Below are 16470 nucleotides of genomic sequence, written 5' to 3' on the forward strand. Positions count from 1 at the left end.
AGCGCGAAGCCCTAACGGTGTGGGGTTCGGGGCCCGCTTAAGGGCCCCGAAAAATTTTGGATTCTAGACGCTCTGTGGTGCAATCTGAGGCAATTTCTGACCACTGTGATCATCTTTTAAACTAAAAGATCATCTTTAAACATCATTTTTGAGTTTGGAGTCATTGAATCAGCTATTCTGAGCTATAGAATCATTATAATAGGCTACAACTTTTATTCGGGGACGAAAAAGTGGGGGGGGGGAACAAACAATATGATATCCCCCCCCCCCCCACTTGGACTTCCCCCCCATCCCCCACCGATTGACGCCCATGTGATTGCCTGTACCCTTTAGTCAAAGTGAAGTCAACACATACAACACCTGTCTTCAATTACAAAGCATGAATTGTGTGAACTGTCCATATCTTTGCAGGTCCAGTGAGATTCACAGCATCTTCACCACCTTACTGAACACCCACTTCCTGACCCCAGCCACGACCTCTTCCACTTCAGCAAGAGACAAGGTGAGATTTGAGTTTTTATACAGGATGGATTGGTAAAAACACAACAGTTACAAATGTTTTAGGTGTCAAACCAAACAATTTATGCACAGGGAATTGCACTTGACATGACATGTTCAAAACCAATTAGGCAGAGCTTGGAATAGAGACAGTTCTGGAGGTTATTTTATAATTTTTTTTTTTTTTAGTTTGTTTCCTTAATTGTGATCCTAAAGACAACTAAAGTATACTGTAAAATGTTTAGACTGTAGTTTTACCTCTTAAGGTTTTTAAAAGTTATTTTTAGAGGTGTATTCCCAGTAGATCAACAAATGCGCGACCCCTCTACCTTAAGGGTGGTTCGAGTCCCCGAATGATTTTTTGAACTTTCACTCGGGAGGTAACACACTGAGTATACAGTGTTTAAACGTCGGTGAAGGGCAAAACCTAATATTGATTTACATCACCCCGACGCAAAATTCCATCTTATGAATATCCTCTACCTTTGTGACATCAAGAACTAAAATGGGGGATAACAATAGTTTAATATCTGTTCTCAAAAATTCGGATATTTTTTTTTCTGGGATGGGCTCCGTGCACAAATGTGACCTGTGTTGTCAAAAGCAGACGCTTCTGGGCAGAGGTTGAAATTAAGATAGGGCCAAAAAATGCTGTAGGGGTGATTTTGTTCGATTTTCAAATTTTTGCATATTTGTAATCCTGAACATGTCTAAAATATACTATTAAAGTTTGAAACCCTAATTTGAACTCTAAATATAGTATTTTTGATGATTTGTTAAGGTGTATCAGTTAAAGAAATTACTGTTTTGTAACGTTCGTGGCAATTTTCTCCGTTTTCTACTTTTCGACACAATGAACTTCAAAATAGCATAACTCTGCCCAGGAATGACCGGTTTCAAAAATTAAACCACCTATTAAAAAGAAAAAGAACATGTTTTAACAATATGCAAAAATCTCATTTTTGACCTTTTGCCCAGAAAAGTCTGATTTTGACAGAATAGGTCACAAATACCCTCTCAACTAAAAGAAATGGAGAGTTGGGAGAGACCACTGGGAGAGACAATCGAACGCCAGATTCCTTTTTTGGTCACAATTACATCACATGATACTCAACAAAAAAAACAAACACAGAGATATGTAGTTGTGGGTATTTGTCTTTCTTGCAGCGTCATCACATCGTTGACAAGGAGGAGGAGCAGCTACGTGCCCTGATGTCCATGGTAGTCAACGTTACCATCGAAGTGCAGGACAGGATGCGAGCCATGTATCTCCCTACAGCAGAGAGATGCCACTACATCTTCACTCTCCGAGACATGAGGAAAATATTCAGGTACCACCTATCTTTTGGTTGATTTGTGTTCCCATAAAATCAGGAAAGGTTATTCAAAATGTGCACAGAGGAAGTAGTTGGGAAGAACTTGGTGAAAGTAGACCAAGAAGACATGAATAGTTTGTGTGATAAAATTTGTTCTCAAGCTCTTGGACGACACTGAATAACTAAAAGACGACTGTTTAAACACCGTTGCTTCCTAGGTGTTCAGTTTTGGTGTATGCAAGTCGTGATTATATAGGCCTTGTTATGCTCCCAGTCCCTGTCTTTTGTGTTTGATTTAGTCCGCTTTTCATCGTTCATCATACGTGGGGCAGCATGCTTCCGAGCAACAGTAATTCAGTTTACTTTTGTTGTCCCTGGCCCGTATGTTTCCTCGTTAGTTTTGTCCTTTGTTTGTTAATACTTTCCCCTTTCATGGTCTAGCTCCCCTCCTGCATACACCACCCTCATTCGTTCATTCATTCGTTCATTCATTTATTCAGCCAGTCAGAGTCGGCCCCTAGTTGCTCTGTACTATTGGGTTTTTTTGGTATTTAATATGTTATTTAAAGGGAAAATACAACATTTGCAAACATCAAAAAATAAAACTATCAAACCATTTTGAAATACCTTGCTGGACTGTTAGTGAACGACAGTGTAAAGCATCCTGTAAAATCATGGCACCTGGTATACTGTCATTTTCAAGAAAAGTGGTATTTTTGTATCAATTTCCAACGCTGATCGGCCGATCAGCGTATTTTTTCAAATACTGGCCCCAGTTGACCATCGCACTTGTTTGCAATCGATTACACACCTATGAACGGGTACAAGCCAGCTAGACTGGTTCCCTGACCTTACAATTCCCCAATATATGTAATCTGCTCTGTTTCTTCTTAAATGGAGTCAGGGAACCAGACTACAGGAAAATGATTGTTTTTCTTGGTTTTTATAGCATTTTCAAAAAAGTCAGTGTAACTATATTTGCTATATATTTCCAACCCCCCAATTCCATCCATTTCTGAAAATTACAGCAAAAGCAAATGATGTATATTCCCTTTAATGGTTTTTTAAATTTTTTTTATTGTCTACTTATTGATTTGTTTGATGGTTTGTTTGTTTACTTCTTTATTGGTTCTTTTTTTGTTTTCCTTAATGTTCATGTGCTTGTTTTTTATTTGTCATATTTGTTTGTAAGATTTATCCTGGTTGAATAAATAATAATACTAATAATATAGACCTTTCCTTTGTTTGTAAGCTTTGAGCACCATTGGCCGGCAAAAGATCTTGCCAAAAATTTGCACATTAAATTCCTCGCTAACCTGTGAAACACGCTTACCGTAAACACAATTTGTTTCTACTGTAAGCAGGGATTTCCCGCTAACGGTAAGCAGAGCAATGGAATTGGGCCCTAGCCTCAACTGTAAGATTTCGTGCAACCAGCGCCCCAGTGTAATTCCACCTAAGTAAAAGTTGTACAGAACCGTCTTTACGAGGACTTTTTATAAACATATAATCTTTTACCGATACAGGAACATATGTCTGTCGCTGCGGCCCAATACGATCCGGGAGAACCTGCTGTTGCTATGGCGACACGAGTGCGAGTTCATCTACGGCCAGCGGCTGGTCAGTCCGGTCGACTTTGACCGCTACCAGCAGGCGTTTGTGACGGCCGCCAGAAAAGAGTTCTCCAGTGAGGAACTGGTAAGATGTCTTCACACTCGAATGTTTACTCCATGGCCGGAAAAACACGTTAACTATAAAAACAACATAAATGCTTAGTTTGTATTGGATATTATAGTATAATTTACCCTTTAGAATGTTGCCTTAACAGTGCCTTTTCACTGTCTGCCAAGGTCTCATGAATTTACCGCTGTTCCTTTTCTTCTTTGGGATATAGCTACTCAACATACACTGAACTGAGCACAGGTCATGAAATCCATTCGTTTTTACCATCAAATTAAAAAAATGGGAACACGTTGAAACAGGGTGAGAAAAAGACAACTCAAATGTTCCTTCAAGTAAGCTCTGCCAAAAACCTTTTTTTGCCGCTCCAACAGCTCCAGCTGGTCATCAACCCCTCCCAGCCACTCTTCAGCAACCTAGTCCAGCAGGATTCCGGCATCGTGACGGCCGGCGGGTACCGCACCACGTCCACGGGCAGTAGTATCGGAGAAGACGATCCCACCGACCAGTACCGTCCCTGTGAGGACGTGGAGGGAGTCAGGACTCTTCTTCAGGACGCGGTGGAGGAATACAACAAGTCTCATGCCAAGATCAAGCTGGCTCTCTACAGAGTAAGTCGATAAGGAATTTGTTGCCAAACCATACAAAATGAGTCATGATTGTGCTGGAGCAAGTTTTGAGTTGCAGGTCCTTGAACAAATGTGACACAGTGGTAATAGGCACTGTCAACTTTTCCATCTGTATTTCCATTTTCATTCAAGATTGATAAAAAATGTTGGTATTTTTTTGTAAACAGAAACAAATATGCACCCCCAAAAAAAGAAATGTTAAAAATTAAAAAAAAAATAAATAAATAAACCCAATCTGCTCTTGGCATTCACTCCTGTCGTGACTTGCCTACTGAGACATGTCTACCACGTTTTATTTTCTCCTGCAAATTAAGGTTACAGGTTAGTTCAATGCTTGGAAAGGTCTTCTCAAAAGAATTTGATTCTCGGAAAGTCAGATAAACCAATGGAAAACCTACTGGGTTCACTTTTAAATCAATGTAAAACAGTTGAACAAATAAGTCCTGAGCAGCATTTGAAGCCAAAATGTCTGACCAGTACCCTTCTAACAAAAACAGTGATATAAGATTTAGAGACTGCCAACATATGGCTTGGGATTCAGGTAGCGCACTGATACGATAAACCAAAGGTCCAAGGTTTGAACCCTGCTTCAGTCACTTTATTTTGTTTAACCTGTACTTTTTTTCTCAAAAATTCTAAAATGCGATTATTTTCTTTCATCAGGAAACCATCCAGCGCGTCTGTCGTCTGGCTCGTAACATCATGTCCCCCCACGACGTCGGCCATGCTACCCTCATCGCTGAGGGCAACCCGGGCCTGAGTAACCTCTTTGCTCGCTTGGCAGCCCACCTGTGTGGCTTCAGCGTCTTTGAGGTCAACCCTTCGCCCATGTCAGCCTCCGTGTCTTACAAGCTGGATCAGTTCAAGGCTGACCTGGTGGCTGCGTATACCAAGGCTGGAGTCAAGGTATACTGCAGTCTAGTTACCTCAAATGCATTTACATTTGTGCCCAGGGGTGCCGCGGGAGTGGGGATACAGTGGCAGGGGGTGTGGCCCTCGGGGCTTGATTTCCCCCTCCCCCTCCTCCCCCCAGCCCCCAAAAAATACAAAAAAAAGGTGACAAAGAGGAGACCCTTATCCAGTATAAGATGCATTAAGAAATTACCAGAAAGGAGATCAAATGTGGCAACGTATTGTATGTAATATGTATTAACAACGCCTCTAGCATCAATAACAGTAACATCAACACTCTCACTCTCCCCCTCCCCCCCCCTTGAAAAATACTGCTGATCTCTCCCCCCCCCCCAGCCAAATTCCTTTAGTTTATTGCAATACCCAACATTGGTTTGATCTTTGTGTACAGGAAGCCAAGATATTGAAATAACAAGCCAATATTCTGGCCTGAACATTTTAGTGTGTTGTTATTTTGCCAACAATTAAGGCAGAAGTCATTCTGTACCCAAATACAGAGTGAGTAAAGAAAACTGAAACCCAAAAATCAGGGATATAAAAGCCCAATTCATGAGCTTTCTTTTAGTACAAGAATCATTCAAATCACTCATGCACTTTCCAAGTTACGGAATTTTAAACACAACCACCGTTTTAAGGTTCTGTCCACGGATCACAAAAAAGTTCAGTGTTCTTTCAGCGAACGAAAACAAATCACATAGGGATGTGTGTGAATTGTTTTTGTTTTGCTAAAAGAACGCACACCTTTTTTGTGATCCGTGGACAGAACCTTAAAATGGTGGTTGTGTTTAAAATTCCGTAACTTGAAAAGTACATGAGTGATTTGAATGATTCTTGTACTAAAATAAAGCTTATGAATTGGGCTTTCATATCCTACATTTTGAAAGTGCTACATACAGAACTTCAATAAAACAATAGTCCCGACATTTGGGTTTCGTTTTGAAAAGTACATGAGTGATTTGAATGATTCTTGTACTAAAATAAAGCTTATGAATTGGGCTTTCATATCCTACATTTTGAAAGTGCTACATGCAGAACTTCAATAAAACAATAGTCCCGACAGTTGGGTTTCGTTTTTTTTACTCACCCTGTATTTCTAGTAATCCGTTCAGTTACTGTACCCCTCCAAAGTACTTAACTTACCACCTGAACTGTTACAGTTCCAATTTATTTTAATTCATAAAAACAATTCCTTCTCATTCCAAGGGAGAGAAGATCCTTCTGCTCCTGACTGACGAGGAGTTGTTAAACGAAGACTTCCTAGTCTACGTGGGTGAGTTTGTGGTGACCGGTGCAATCACACATCTCTTCACCGCGGAGGAGCAGACGTCGATCATCAACTCCATTCGTACTGAGGTGACTGCAGCCGGTCTGACCTACACTAGAGAAACCGCTTGGGAGTTCTTCCTCAAGTGAGTCTAGACACTTTACATTCTGATTTTCTTTTTCCCTTAATCCTTGACTTGTAAGAGTTTTTCACTACTTTCCGCAGCAGTTTATTCCACTTCGGTGGCAAATGTGATGAGTTTTCATGAATTCAGACCAAAATGGCCACACACCAGGTTTGCAAACAAACCATTTGGTGGAAAAAAGACTGTTTTAATATGAAAAAAAATCAGTGTTACCCTTTATACAAAATCAGGATTGATTAATTATTCATGGACAACATGATGTACCATTTTAAGCAACGACCCTGTTAGCTCAATGGCCCACAGAGACAGCACATTCTTTAGACAGCTTGACTCACCAGTTATTCAGAAAACTTGGAAAAGAGGTTTCTTTCGCTTTTGTTTTGAAATCAGTGTTGCTCGGTCATCTGTGACTAAAGAGATGCAAATAAGATATCAATGAAAAGTTAATGAACTACCCTTTAAGATGGTGCCACTTTTACAGTCTAAAAGTTACAATAACTTTTACATATTTACCCATTGTTTTTAAATTACCCTTTTCCATGCACCCTGTATTACAATCTTTTGAAGACAGTTTAAAAGGAAAAAAAACGTAATTTTATTTTCATTTCTGTTAATGGGGCTAAACTTTAGACGCCTTTTACTATAGTATTTTTAATTACAACATCACGAAAAGAATCTTATTAGGTTTTTAATATTACAGTGGAACGTCGCTATACCGAACACCGCTATACCGAACATTCGGCTATACCGAACATTGTCCTTGGCTCCCGATTTTTGTATACAAAACCAACAGAACATTGTTGTAGAAAACCGTCAACAGAAGAGCGACAAGTGGCTATTATTTCCCCAAGGCATAGGAGGGGAAAGCCACCCATCGATGTAGGTAGAAAGCTCAAAACTGTGTAATTACATAATTCAGTAGTCGGGACGTGTTCGAAGTCGTCTTTCAGTAACTACCAGGGCGTGCAGGGTGAAGTTATGAAGGGTGCCATATATTGGAAAGTGAGTACCGGAGCACTGGCAGCTTAAAATCGCTATACCGAACGATCACTATTATGAACATTTTCTGTGGATCCCGCGATATTCGTTATAGTGGAGTTCCACTGTACGTCCAAAAACCGGTAGCATTGTTAAGAGATTTATATACTCCTTTTAAGATTGAGACCATTCACATTCAGTTTCGTTTACTGAGTATTTGCTAAGAATTTGCATTTTCATGCATCAATTATTAAAGTTATCATCATTATGTTATCTGTTCTCAGAGCTGTCAGCAGCAATTTCCGAGTCGTCTTGGTGTCTTCCTCGAGTGGTGCAGCATTCCAAGATAGGTGCCGTCAGTATCCAGCACTGACTGCCCACCTGAGCTGCTGCTGGTATCAACACTGGTCCAGGGAGAGATTAGTGGACCACGCACTGTTTCATCTCAACAGTAAGCTGATAGTTTAGTTGATTAGTTGAATAACCTTATACACAAGCCAGAAAACTTAGCCAAACCTGGTAGTTTAGCTAAGTTGCTACTCGTATCAACACTGGTCCAGGGAGAGATTAGTGGACCACGCGCTATTCCATCTCAACAGTAAGCTGATAGTTTAGTTGATTAGTTGAATAACCTTAATACACAAGCCAGAAAACTTAATCAAACCTTGTGGTTTAAGTTGATATTGGTATCAACACTGGTCCAGGGAGAGATTAGTGGACCACGCGCTGTTCCATCTCAACAGTAAGCTGATAGTTTAGTTGATTAGTTGAATAATCTTATACACAAGCCAGAAAACTTAGCTGAACCTTGTAGTTTAGCTAGTTGCTACTGCTACCTTCTTACATCTTAATTTTTTAAAGCTCAACTCCTCACATTTGTTGACTATTTGTTCATCCACAACTCTCTCTCCCCACAGATGTAGCAACACTGAACCACGTCCAGAAGGAGAACCTAGCCCACCTGTTGGCCACCATGCACCTGGCCATCAGGCAGCTGGACTATCTGTGTTCACTTTTAATCTCCACTTTTCACATTTGTTGACTATTTGTTCATCCACTACTCTCTCTCCCCACAGATGTAGCAACACTGAACCACGTCCAGAAGGAGAACCTAGCCCACCTGTTGGCGACCATGCACCTGGCCATCAGGCAGCTGGACTATCTGTGTTCACTTTTAATCTCCACTTTTCACATTTGTTGACTATTTGTTCATCCACAACTCTCTCTGCCCACAGATGTAGCAACACTAAACCACGTCCAGAAGGAGAACCTAGCCCACCTGTTGGCCACCATGCACCTGGCCATCAGGCAGCTGGACTATCTGTGTTCACTTTTAATCTCCACTTTTCACATTTGTTGACTATTTGTTCATCCACTACTCTCTCTCACCACAGATGTAGCAACACTGAACCACGTCCAGAAGGAGAACCTAGCCCACCTGTTGGCGACCATGCACCTGGCCATCAGGCAGCTGGACTATCTGTGTTCACTTTTAATCTCCACTTTTCACATTTGTTGACTATTTGTTCATCCACTACTCTCTCTGCCCACAGATGTAGCAACACTAAACCACGTCCAGAAGGAGAACCTAGCCCACCTGTTGGCCACCATGCACCTGGCCATCAGACAGCTGGATGGAGAAGAGAAAGGAGCTGGACAATACAACCACCTGACCAATACAACCTATGAGAAGTTTGTGGAGAGGTCAGTCAATTGCAGTATGACCTATAATTTACATTGTAAAGATTTGGGGTTAAGTACGGACTCCGTGCACATGTTCCTCTCATGGCTACAAATACAGAGTTGGGGGACACCAAATCAGAGGGGCATAGGAACGCATTGCCTATGGCACCTGGTGCTTATACAAAGACCCTATAGATGTGTGCACATTCAGAATAAACTGGTGTATACTTCGCTTTATGCGCACGAACCACTGTGCGCACACGGTAATGTCCCTCTTGCAAGTAGTGCCTACAGATACCGGTTGGTTAAGGATTACAAGCAATAGCACTCCACACTATTGTTCAAAATAGAAGCAAGTACCGGGATCTCAGACAAGCATGCTGTACAAACTTCTCGTGTGAAGATTGCGCGCATGCTTGCAGTGCCGTTTCTATGCGAATGTATGTGGCCAGGTGTGCATGCATGTGCGTGTGTGATTGTTCCAAAGTTTGTCCAACATGCGCACGTACGGCGCAGAGCAAAAATTGACGTCATTAGTGCGGTGTACTATTGTTCATCGAATTCGATGAAGGTATTTCAAAGATAAAAGACTGGCAAGAGTATTGAAATGTCAATAGCAAAAAGGCAGTGGTAATCTGGCCTCTTGTTCTAGTGGAGCGTTTCCCTCATGTTTATCAATTGAAATATTGAACGGCTTAAATTGATGACGTTCGCTATGCAGGTTCTTGTCGATGTACCATCAGCGGCAACAGAAGATCAATGAGGAACACGTGACGGTGACCAGAGCTCTGAAACACATCAACAAGGAGAACAAGCTGGCCAGCAAGCTGCAGAAACAGCTCGAACATGAACTGGTGGTGCTGGAAGAGAGAAAAGAGGTAACGAATGATGCTACTCATTTCTCATGAAGCACCAGCAGCAGATTTTGCGAAACGTTTGTTCAACCTTCTTCGGAATCTTGCGGCAACTCTAAAAACTCTTTCATGAGTAGAAAAGTATTTCTTTTACTTCAAACAAAAAGTTGTGAGTGTCTTGTATCAACGTTGATAAGTTGTGCAATAAAAGCTCCACGACGATCACGATTTGCTGGTAAAATAGGTAATTTTCAATCACTACCCCACGGCCTACGCCACCTAAAATGATTGAGCAAGTTATACAATAATTTGTCGCGCAAGTCACAGACGTACGCACTATGAAACTTTCATGAAATTGTACTTGTCCCATTTCCTTTCTAAGAAGAGTTTTTTGAAAATTGACGCTGTGCAAAGAGTTGAAATTTTCCCTGCTACGTGGTTAGCGTTTATCAAACATAAATTCTTGTGTATTTCTGTGTTTTTTTACAGGGTACAGTCAAGCTTCTGTCGCAGATTGGACAGGACAAAGCAATCGCTGAGCAACAGATCAAGATAGTGCACAAGCAGATGGAGAAGATACAAAAACTGAAGAAGGTATGGTGGTTGTGCTTCACTACATTATCATTTGGCATGGATTTGAATCTAGTTTAGGTTTGCATTACATGTAGATAATATGTCTTCTTGAAGCAATAGTAGTGAAGAAATAGTATGCAGAAATTGAAGAAGGTATGGTGGTTGTGCTTGACTTCATTATCAGTGGGCTAGGGTTTGAATCTGGTCTAGGTTTTCATAGATATAGATATTATGCCATCTAGAAACAAGGAAATAATATGCAAATACAAGATTCAGAAAATAATAGTGCTTGTCTGCATTTTCAGTGGGCTCGGGTTCGAATCCAGTCTAGGTTGCTCAAGCGAGCTGTATCAGAACGTCTCAGTTTACACCATAAGTTATAGTCGGTGAGTGTGTGAGTCAGTCAGTCAGTGAGAATGGGTTCCTTGCAGAAAAAAAGAAGAGCGGGTTAATCTTATTCTGAATGTTCACAAAGCCTATAGCGTCTTCGTGTGTGCATCAGGCGTTCGAATTGTCTCTCCAAGTGGTCTCCCCCAATTCTCTCTTTCTTATCGTTAAGAGGGTACTTGTGCACAGAGCCCATAGGCTATGACACTTCAGATGCAGCAGAAACAATGTTCATGTTGCTCTCACAAAATATCTAAAACTTGTGTTCCGTTTACTGGATATCATAGGCCCTGCCCCAGTACACGCTGGCCCACGCCCGTGCCGTCTACAAGACGGTCGCTGTGGTGCAAGACACCAAGAAGATTGTTCAAGAGCTGGACATCAACTCCCTGGGGGAGCTGAGAGGAATGCAGAAGCCTGACGTGGATATCGAGGATCTGATGGCCTCTATCATCATGATATGTAAGGGATTGTAATGATTGCTTGATTATAAGTTGACATTTCATTAGCTGTTGGCTTTGACAGCCTGTAGATAGGTTGCCATATGTGGCGTTTTATTTTGCCATTAATGCTAAAACAAGCAATTACATTTTACAGATATTTTTATTGTGTTTTTGTTTTGATTGTTTGGGTTTTTTATCCAATGTTTTTTTTTTTTTTTTTTTTACATTTTCCCAACAAGATGTTAACATGAAGTAAATTGATATATTTGTAGCTGTGATCTGCTTCATGAATGTCCTGAATGAGATTTAGGGAGGAAAAGCTGAAATTGGGGGAAAAATTACTGGCAAATCATGAGTAATGCCACTTATTTATACCTATTACCATTCAAAGAGTATTTTTTTGTTGTTGACATTTCAGTTACCTTTTAGGGTTAAATGTTGTTTTCCATTCCTTGCTTTCCTTACAGTGAAGAGTCCGTCATCAGACCTGACCTGGAGCAAGGGTGCCAAGAGACAGATGGCCAACATTGAAAGGTAAGACATATCCCAGAAGATGAAAAAATAAATTTTATCTTTGCCTTCTGGAACCTGACGCAGTAATTGTAACAAGATGAACAATTGCGGAAATGTGGCAATACCTTAGGCTGAGGGGTTGTGAAGAAATTATAGAAAGTACTTGCTGAAGGTCTTACATTGCGGTTTTTCCTCATGGAAACTTATTTTTGATGTACTTCTTCTTTCTTATCTTTCTCTCTTCAGGTTTCTTGAGGAGATGATGCAGTTTGATGACAGCGAGCTGCCGGAGAGCACTCTGAACCTGGTAGAGCCATACCTCAAGAAAGCCTCCTTTCAGCCACAGAACATGCAGCGTAAGACCAACAACCTGGCCGCCGCGTCGCTCTGTAAATGGGTCCGGGGTGTAGTCAGGTATGTAAGAGTTTTGCAGTCCCAACCCCAGTGCTTTACAAAGTCTCGTGCTCACTCAAGCAGCTTCTTTGTTGACTAAACTCTTTAGTTTTTGTTCCAGCCCAAACTTTATACTTCCTGTTCCACCCATTTTAGACTGATGTTTGAGAGTCGTGCGCAACTAAATTATTCCAAAGGTTTTCAACCAAAATCAGTTTTCTGTGTTCATGACAAGAGGTGACTTCTCTGAACAATGTATAAAATCAACTTTCCCAGTGCGTGAAGTCTGTAGAAGTATATGGTTCTCTCTTTACCTAGGTACCATCGTCTGATGATCTCCAAAGTCAAGCCTCTACACACCAAGGTGGAGGAGACCACGGCCGCCATGGAAGAAGCCGAGCACAGACTGGCAACGTTGGAGAACAAAAAGAAGGTAAGTGGCAGTGACAGTAAAAGACATGATGTCGAAACTTTGTTTTGATCAATCACAACCTTGGTGGACCTCTTCACATTTTCAGGATGGTAAATACATTTGTGAGGATTTGATTTTCAGGTTCATAGAGGAAAAATGTGAGGCGTTCTGGCACAATGAGACAGAACTGGGCAGAGGTCAAGATGAGGGTTTCTGGGTATTAGGAAAGAGTGAAATTCTCTTTGCAGTAAAGTTTGTTGCACTTCAATTGAACAATTGAACGCCGATAAGTTATGGCTGTTTAAAGTTTGCATTTATCGACACATCAAAGAACACATCGCTGAGAAAAAGGCCGTTAAAGTTCCGAGTTTTGTAGTCGTGAAAATGAAAGATGCCAGTTGTTTTTCCTTAAATACACTTTTATTCCACAACACAAGAAAAAAACCCAGAGAAATTCTCACGTATGAAAGGAAAATACAGGGTGAGTCAAAAAAAGCGAAACCCAAATGTCGGGACTATTGTTTCAGTGACGTTCTGCATGTAGCACTTTCATGATCTAGGATGTGAAAGCCCAATTTATAAGCTTTCCTTTAGTACAAGAATCATTCAAATCACTCCTGTACTTTTAAAGTTACGTAATGTTAAACACAACCACCGTTTTAAAGTTCTGTCCACGGATCACAAAAATGTGTGCGTTCTTTCAGCAAAACGAAAACAATTCACACACATCCCTATGAGATTTGTGTTCGTTTTGCTGATCAGAACACTCAAATAATTTTTCCAAATAATTTTTCCAGGAATACGTAATCTTGAAAAAAAAAGAGAATTTAGTCTTATTTGAAAAGTTGTTTTAATCTGTCGTCCTCTCCGCCAGGCTCTAGAGATGCGCCTTCAAGACTTATCCCAGAGCTTTGAGGAAGCGACGGTGGACAAGAACAACCAGGAAGACTTATCCAAGAAGATGAGCAGAGAGCTCAAAACCGCTAACAAATTCAGAGAGGTAAAGTGCAAAAGTAAAATCGAAAGCAAAGTCTTTAATTTCATAATGAACCTTTCCCTGCCCGTCAATCAAATGGCGTGCATTGACCAATCAGATGATGAGATTTGGTCAGGTGATCATGGTAGCTCAGTCAAACAAACCAAAGGTGGGCGGGGTTTGTGGCCAAATATGGAACAGTTGATTATGGGCTACTTTTTGAGGGTTTGAACATTTTTAGTTCACTTTAAAGGGAATGTACATCATTGGATTTTGCTGTAATTTTCAGAAATGAACTATTTGAGGGGTTAGTATAATAGATCAAATATTGTTACGCTGACATGTTTGAAAGCTTGTGTTTGAAAATGCTGGAAAAACCAAGAAAAACAAAAATGTTCAAGTAGTCTGGTTCCCTGACTCCACTCAAGATAAAATGGATCAATTTATAGATGCCAGAAAATTGTAGGGTAAGGGAACCAGTCTAGCTGGCCTGCACCCATTCATGAACATGTAACCAATAGCTAACATAATTTGGACTGAAGAAAAGGTAAATTTGGAGCAGTAGTTGAAAAAATAGCCGACCACCGTTGGAAATGAATACAAAAATACAATTTTCTTGAAAATGACTTCACACAGGATGCTTTTACAGGATGCTTTAGACTGTCATTTACCAACATGGTAGAAAGGTATTTCGTGAAAACTTGGTAGTTTAATTTTTCGATGTTTGCAAATGTTGTATATTCCCTTTAAGTGAACTCTTTGGACGTTGTATGCAAAGTTGAGTTTTTTTTATAAACCAGTAGTTGAGACAATACTCTGGCTATAGCTGCATGTCATGATCAAATTCCTATATTTGTGTTTTACTATTTAATATTCAAAACTATGTATTGAGAAGATATTGTGTACTATCGCAGTAATGTTTCAGTATCGGGTCAGACTACCCCAAATTTGGAATGCATGTTCAGTTTGGAACGTGGCGTTTTGTTTCTTTAATAGCAGTCTCTCATTACAAGGCTGGAACCACTCGAAGTAAATTGCTGTTAACATATGTGACCTGTTCTGTCAAAAGCAGACGCTTCTGGGCAGAGGTTGAAATTGAGATAGGGCCAAAAAACGCAAAGGTGATTTTTATTGATTTTCAAATTTTTGCAAATTTGTAATCCTGAACATGTCTTAAATATATTATAAAAGTTTGAAACCCTAATTTGAACTCTACATATACTATTTATGATGATTTTGATAAGGTAAATCAGTTAAAGAAATAACTGTTTTGTGACGTTTGTGGCCATTTTCTCCGTTTTCTACTTTTTCTACTTTTCGACACAATGAACTTAAAAATAGCATAACTCTGCCCAGGAATGACCGGTTTCCAAAATTAAACCACCTATTAAAAGGAAAAAGAACATATGTTAACAATATGTAAAAATATGATTTTCGACCTTATGCCCAGTAAAGTCTGATTTTGACAGAACAGGTCACATATGATGGGTACAGGGGTTGCTACCCTAAAAGCTCAACAAAGCTGTGCGGTAGAGGTGTGTGCAGTGCATGGTGTAATCTGAAAGCACGCACAAGGGACTCGCACCAGATCATGATCAATGAAGAACCATTTGGCCAAGGGTGGGCTGATTAGCACAGGTGTTGTAATTATACCTCTACTCACCCAATGTTTCAGAGCACAGCCGTTTCCGACATTGACTAGCTAATATAAGATGGAATTTTTGCGCCGGGGTGATATAAATCAAATGAGTTTTGCCCTTCACCGACGTTTTTAAACACTGTATACTCAGTGCGTTACCTCCCGAGTGAGAGTTGGAAAAATCACTCGGGTGGGACTCGAACCCACGACCTCCTGCTTTCTAGTGCAGATGTCTTACCACTCGACCACCGAGCTAACGGGATCGGTTGGCCGGTTCGAATCTGATGTACATAGCAGCGGGTACCGCATAAACTATTATAAGATGGAATTTTTGCGCCGGGGTGATATAAATCAAATGAGTTTTGCCCTTCACCGACATTTTTAAACACTGTATACTCAGTGCGTTACCTCCCGAGTGAGAGTTGGAAAAATCACTCGGGTGGGACTCGAACCCACGACCTCCTGCTTTCTAGTGCAGATGTCTTACCACTCGACCACCGAGCTAACGGGATCGGTTGGCCGATCCCGTTAGCTCGGTGGTCGAGTGGTAAGACATCTGCACTAGAAAGCAGGAGGTCGTGGGATTGACTAGCTAATTTACTCATTTTCAATCCATTTCTGTTTCTCCTCTCTAGATCCTGGAGACAGAGCACAAGCACTGCATCCAGATCTGTCGCTCCCTACCCCAGCGTCTCTTTGCTATCCCGGGGGCCATAGCCATGGCAGCGGCCTTTGCCTCCTACCTCGGGGCTTACGACCCCAAGTTCCGTCGGGTCATGTTGACCATCCAGTGGCCGATGTGTCTGCAGGAGCGAGGCGTGCCGCTGTTGATTGACGCCGTCGACCCAATGAAAGGTAGAGTTGTTTGCAAGCTTGTGACAAGATCCTACAAAGTCAGTCTTAAGGCTTTTATTTTCTTATTGGTTTGTCATATGTGCTGGAAAAGGCAACAAGACAATGTTTAATACACTTGCTTAAAAAGTTGGATGTTGTGGTCACATGATGCTGCCTTTCATCAACTATTCTACCATACAAGCTATTCAACTGTAAATTCCTCTTGAAATATGGGTGGTTTGAAAGTGTTGACATTCTGGGTCTGGATTCGATTAAAGTCGGCTATGCCTCAACTTTGTGGACGGAACTTCAAAAAAGTAAACGGTGGTGTCTGGAACTTG

The 16470-nt window shown here is 40.9% G+C and overlaps 1 protein-coding gene across 1 annotated transcript in view; it reads left to right on the plus strand.

Moving 5' to 3' along the window:
- LOC119735649 (dynein beta chain, flagellar outer arm-like) overlaps positions 1-16470 on the plus strand; it is a 121152-nt gene that overhangs the window by 74169 nt on the left and 30513 nt on the right. Inside the window, exons 57-72 of the mRNA XM_038209442.1 lie at positions 412-502; positions 1666-1829; positions 3341-3512; positions 3869-4105; positions 4787-5029; positions 6239-6444; positions 7707-7873; positions 8976-9126; positions 9827-9983; positions 10449-10553; positions 11207-11381; positions 11830-11896; positions 12122-12289; positions 12587-12701; positions 13555-13680; positions 15931-16150. Of these exons, the coding sequence (XP_038065370.1) occupies positions 412-502; positions 1666-1829; positions 3341-3512; positions 3869-4105; positions 4787-5029; positions 6239-6444; positions 7707-7873; positions 8976-9126; positions 9827-9983; positions 10449-10553; positions 11207-11381; positions 11830-11896; positions 12122-12289; positions 12587-12701; positions 13555-13680; positions 15931-16150 (2564 nt within the window). The remainder of the gene's footprint in view (positions 1-411; positions 503-1665; positions 1830-3340; positions 3513-3868; positions 4106-4786; positions 5030-6238; positions 6445-7706; positions 7874-8975; positions 9127-9826; positions 9984-10448; positions 10554-11206; positions 11382-11829; positions 11897-12121; positions 12290-12586; positions 12702-13554; positions 13681-15930; positions 16151-16470) is intronic.

This window comes from Patiria miniata, unplaced genomic scaffold (genome assembly GCF_015706575.1).
Source record: "Patiria miniata isolate m_02_andy unplaced genomic scaffold, ASM1570657v1 HiC_scaffold_29, whole genome shotgun sequence".
Classification (NCBI taxonomy): Eukaryota; Metazoa; Echinodermata; class Asteroidea; order Valvatida; family Asterinidae; genus Patiria; species Patiria miniata.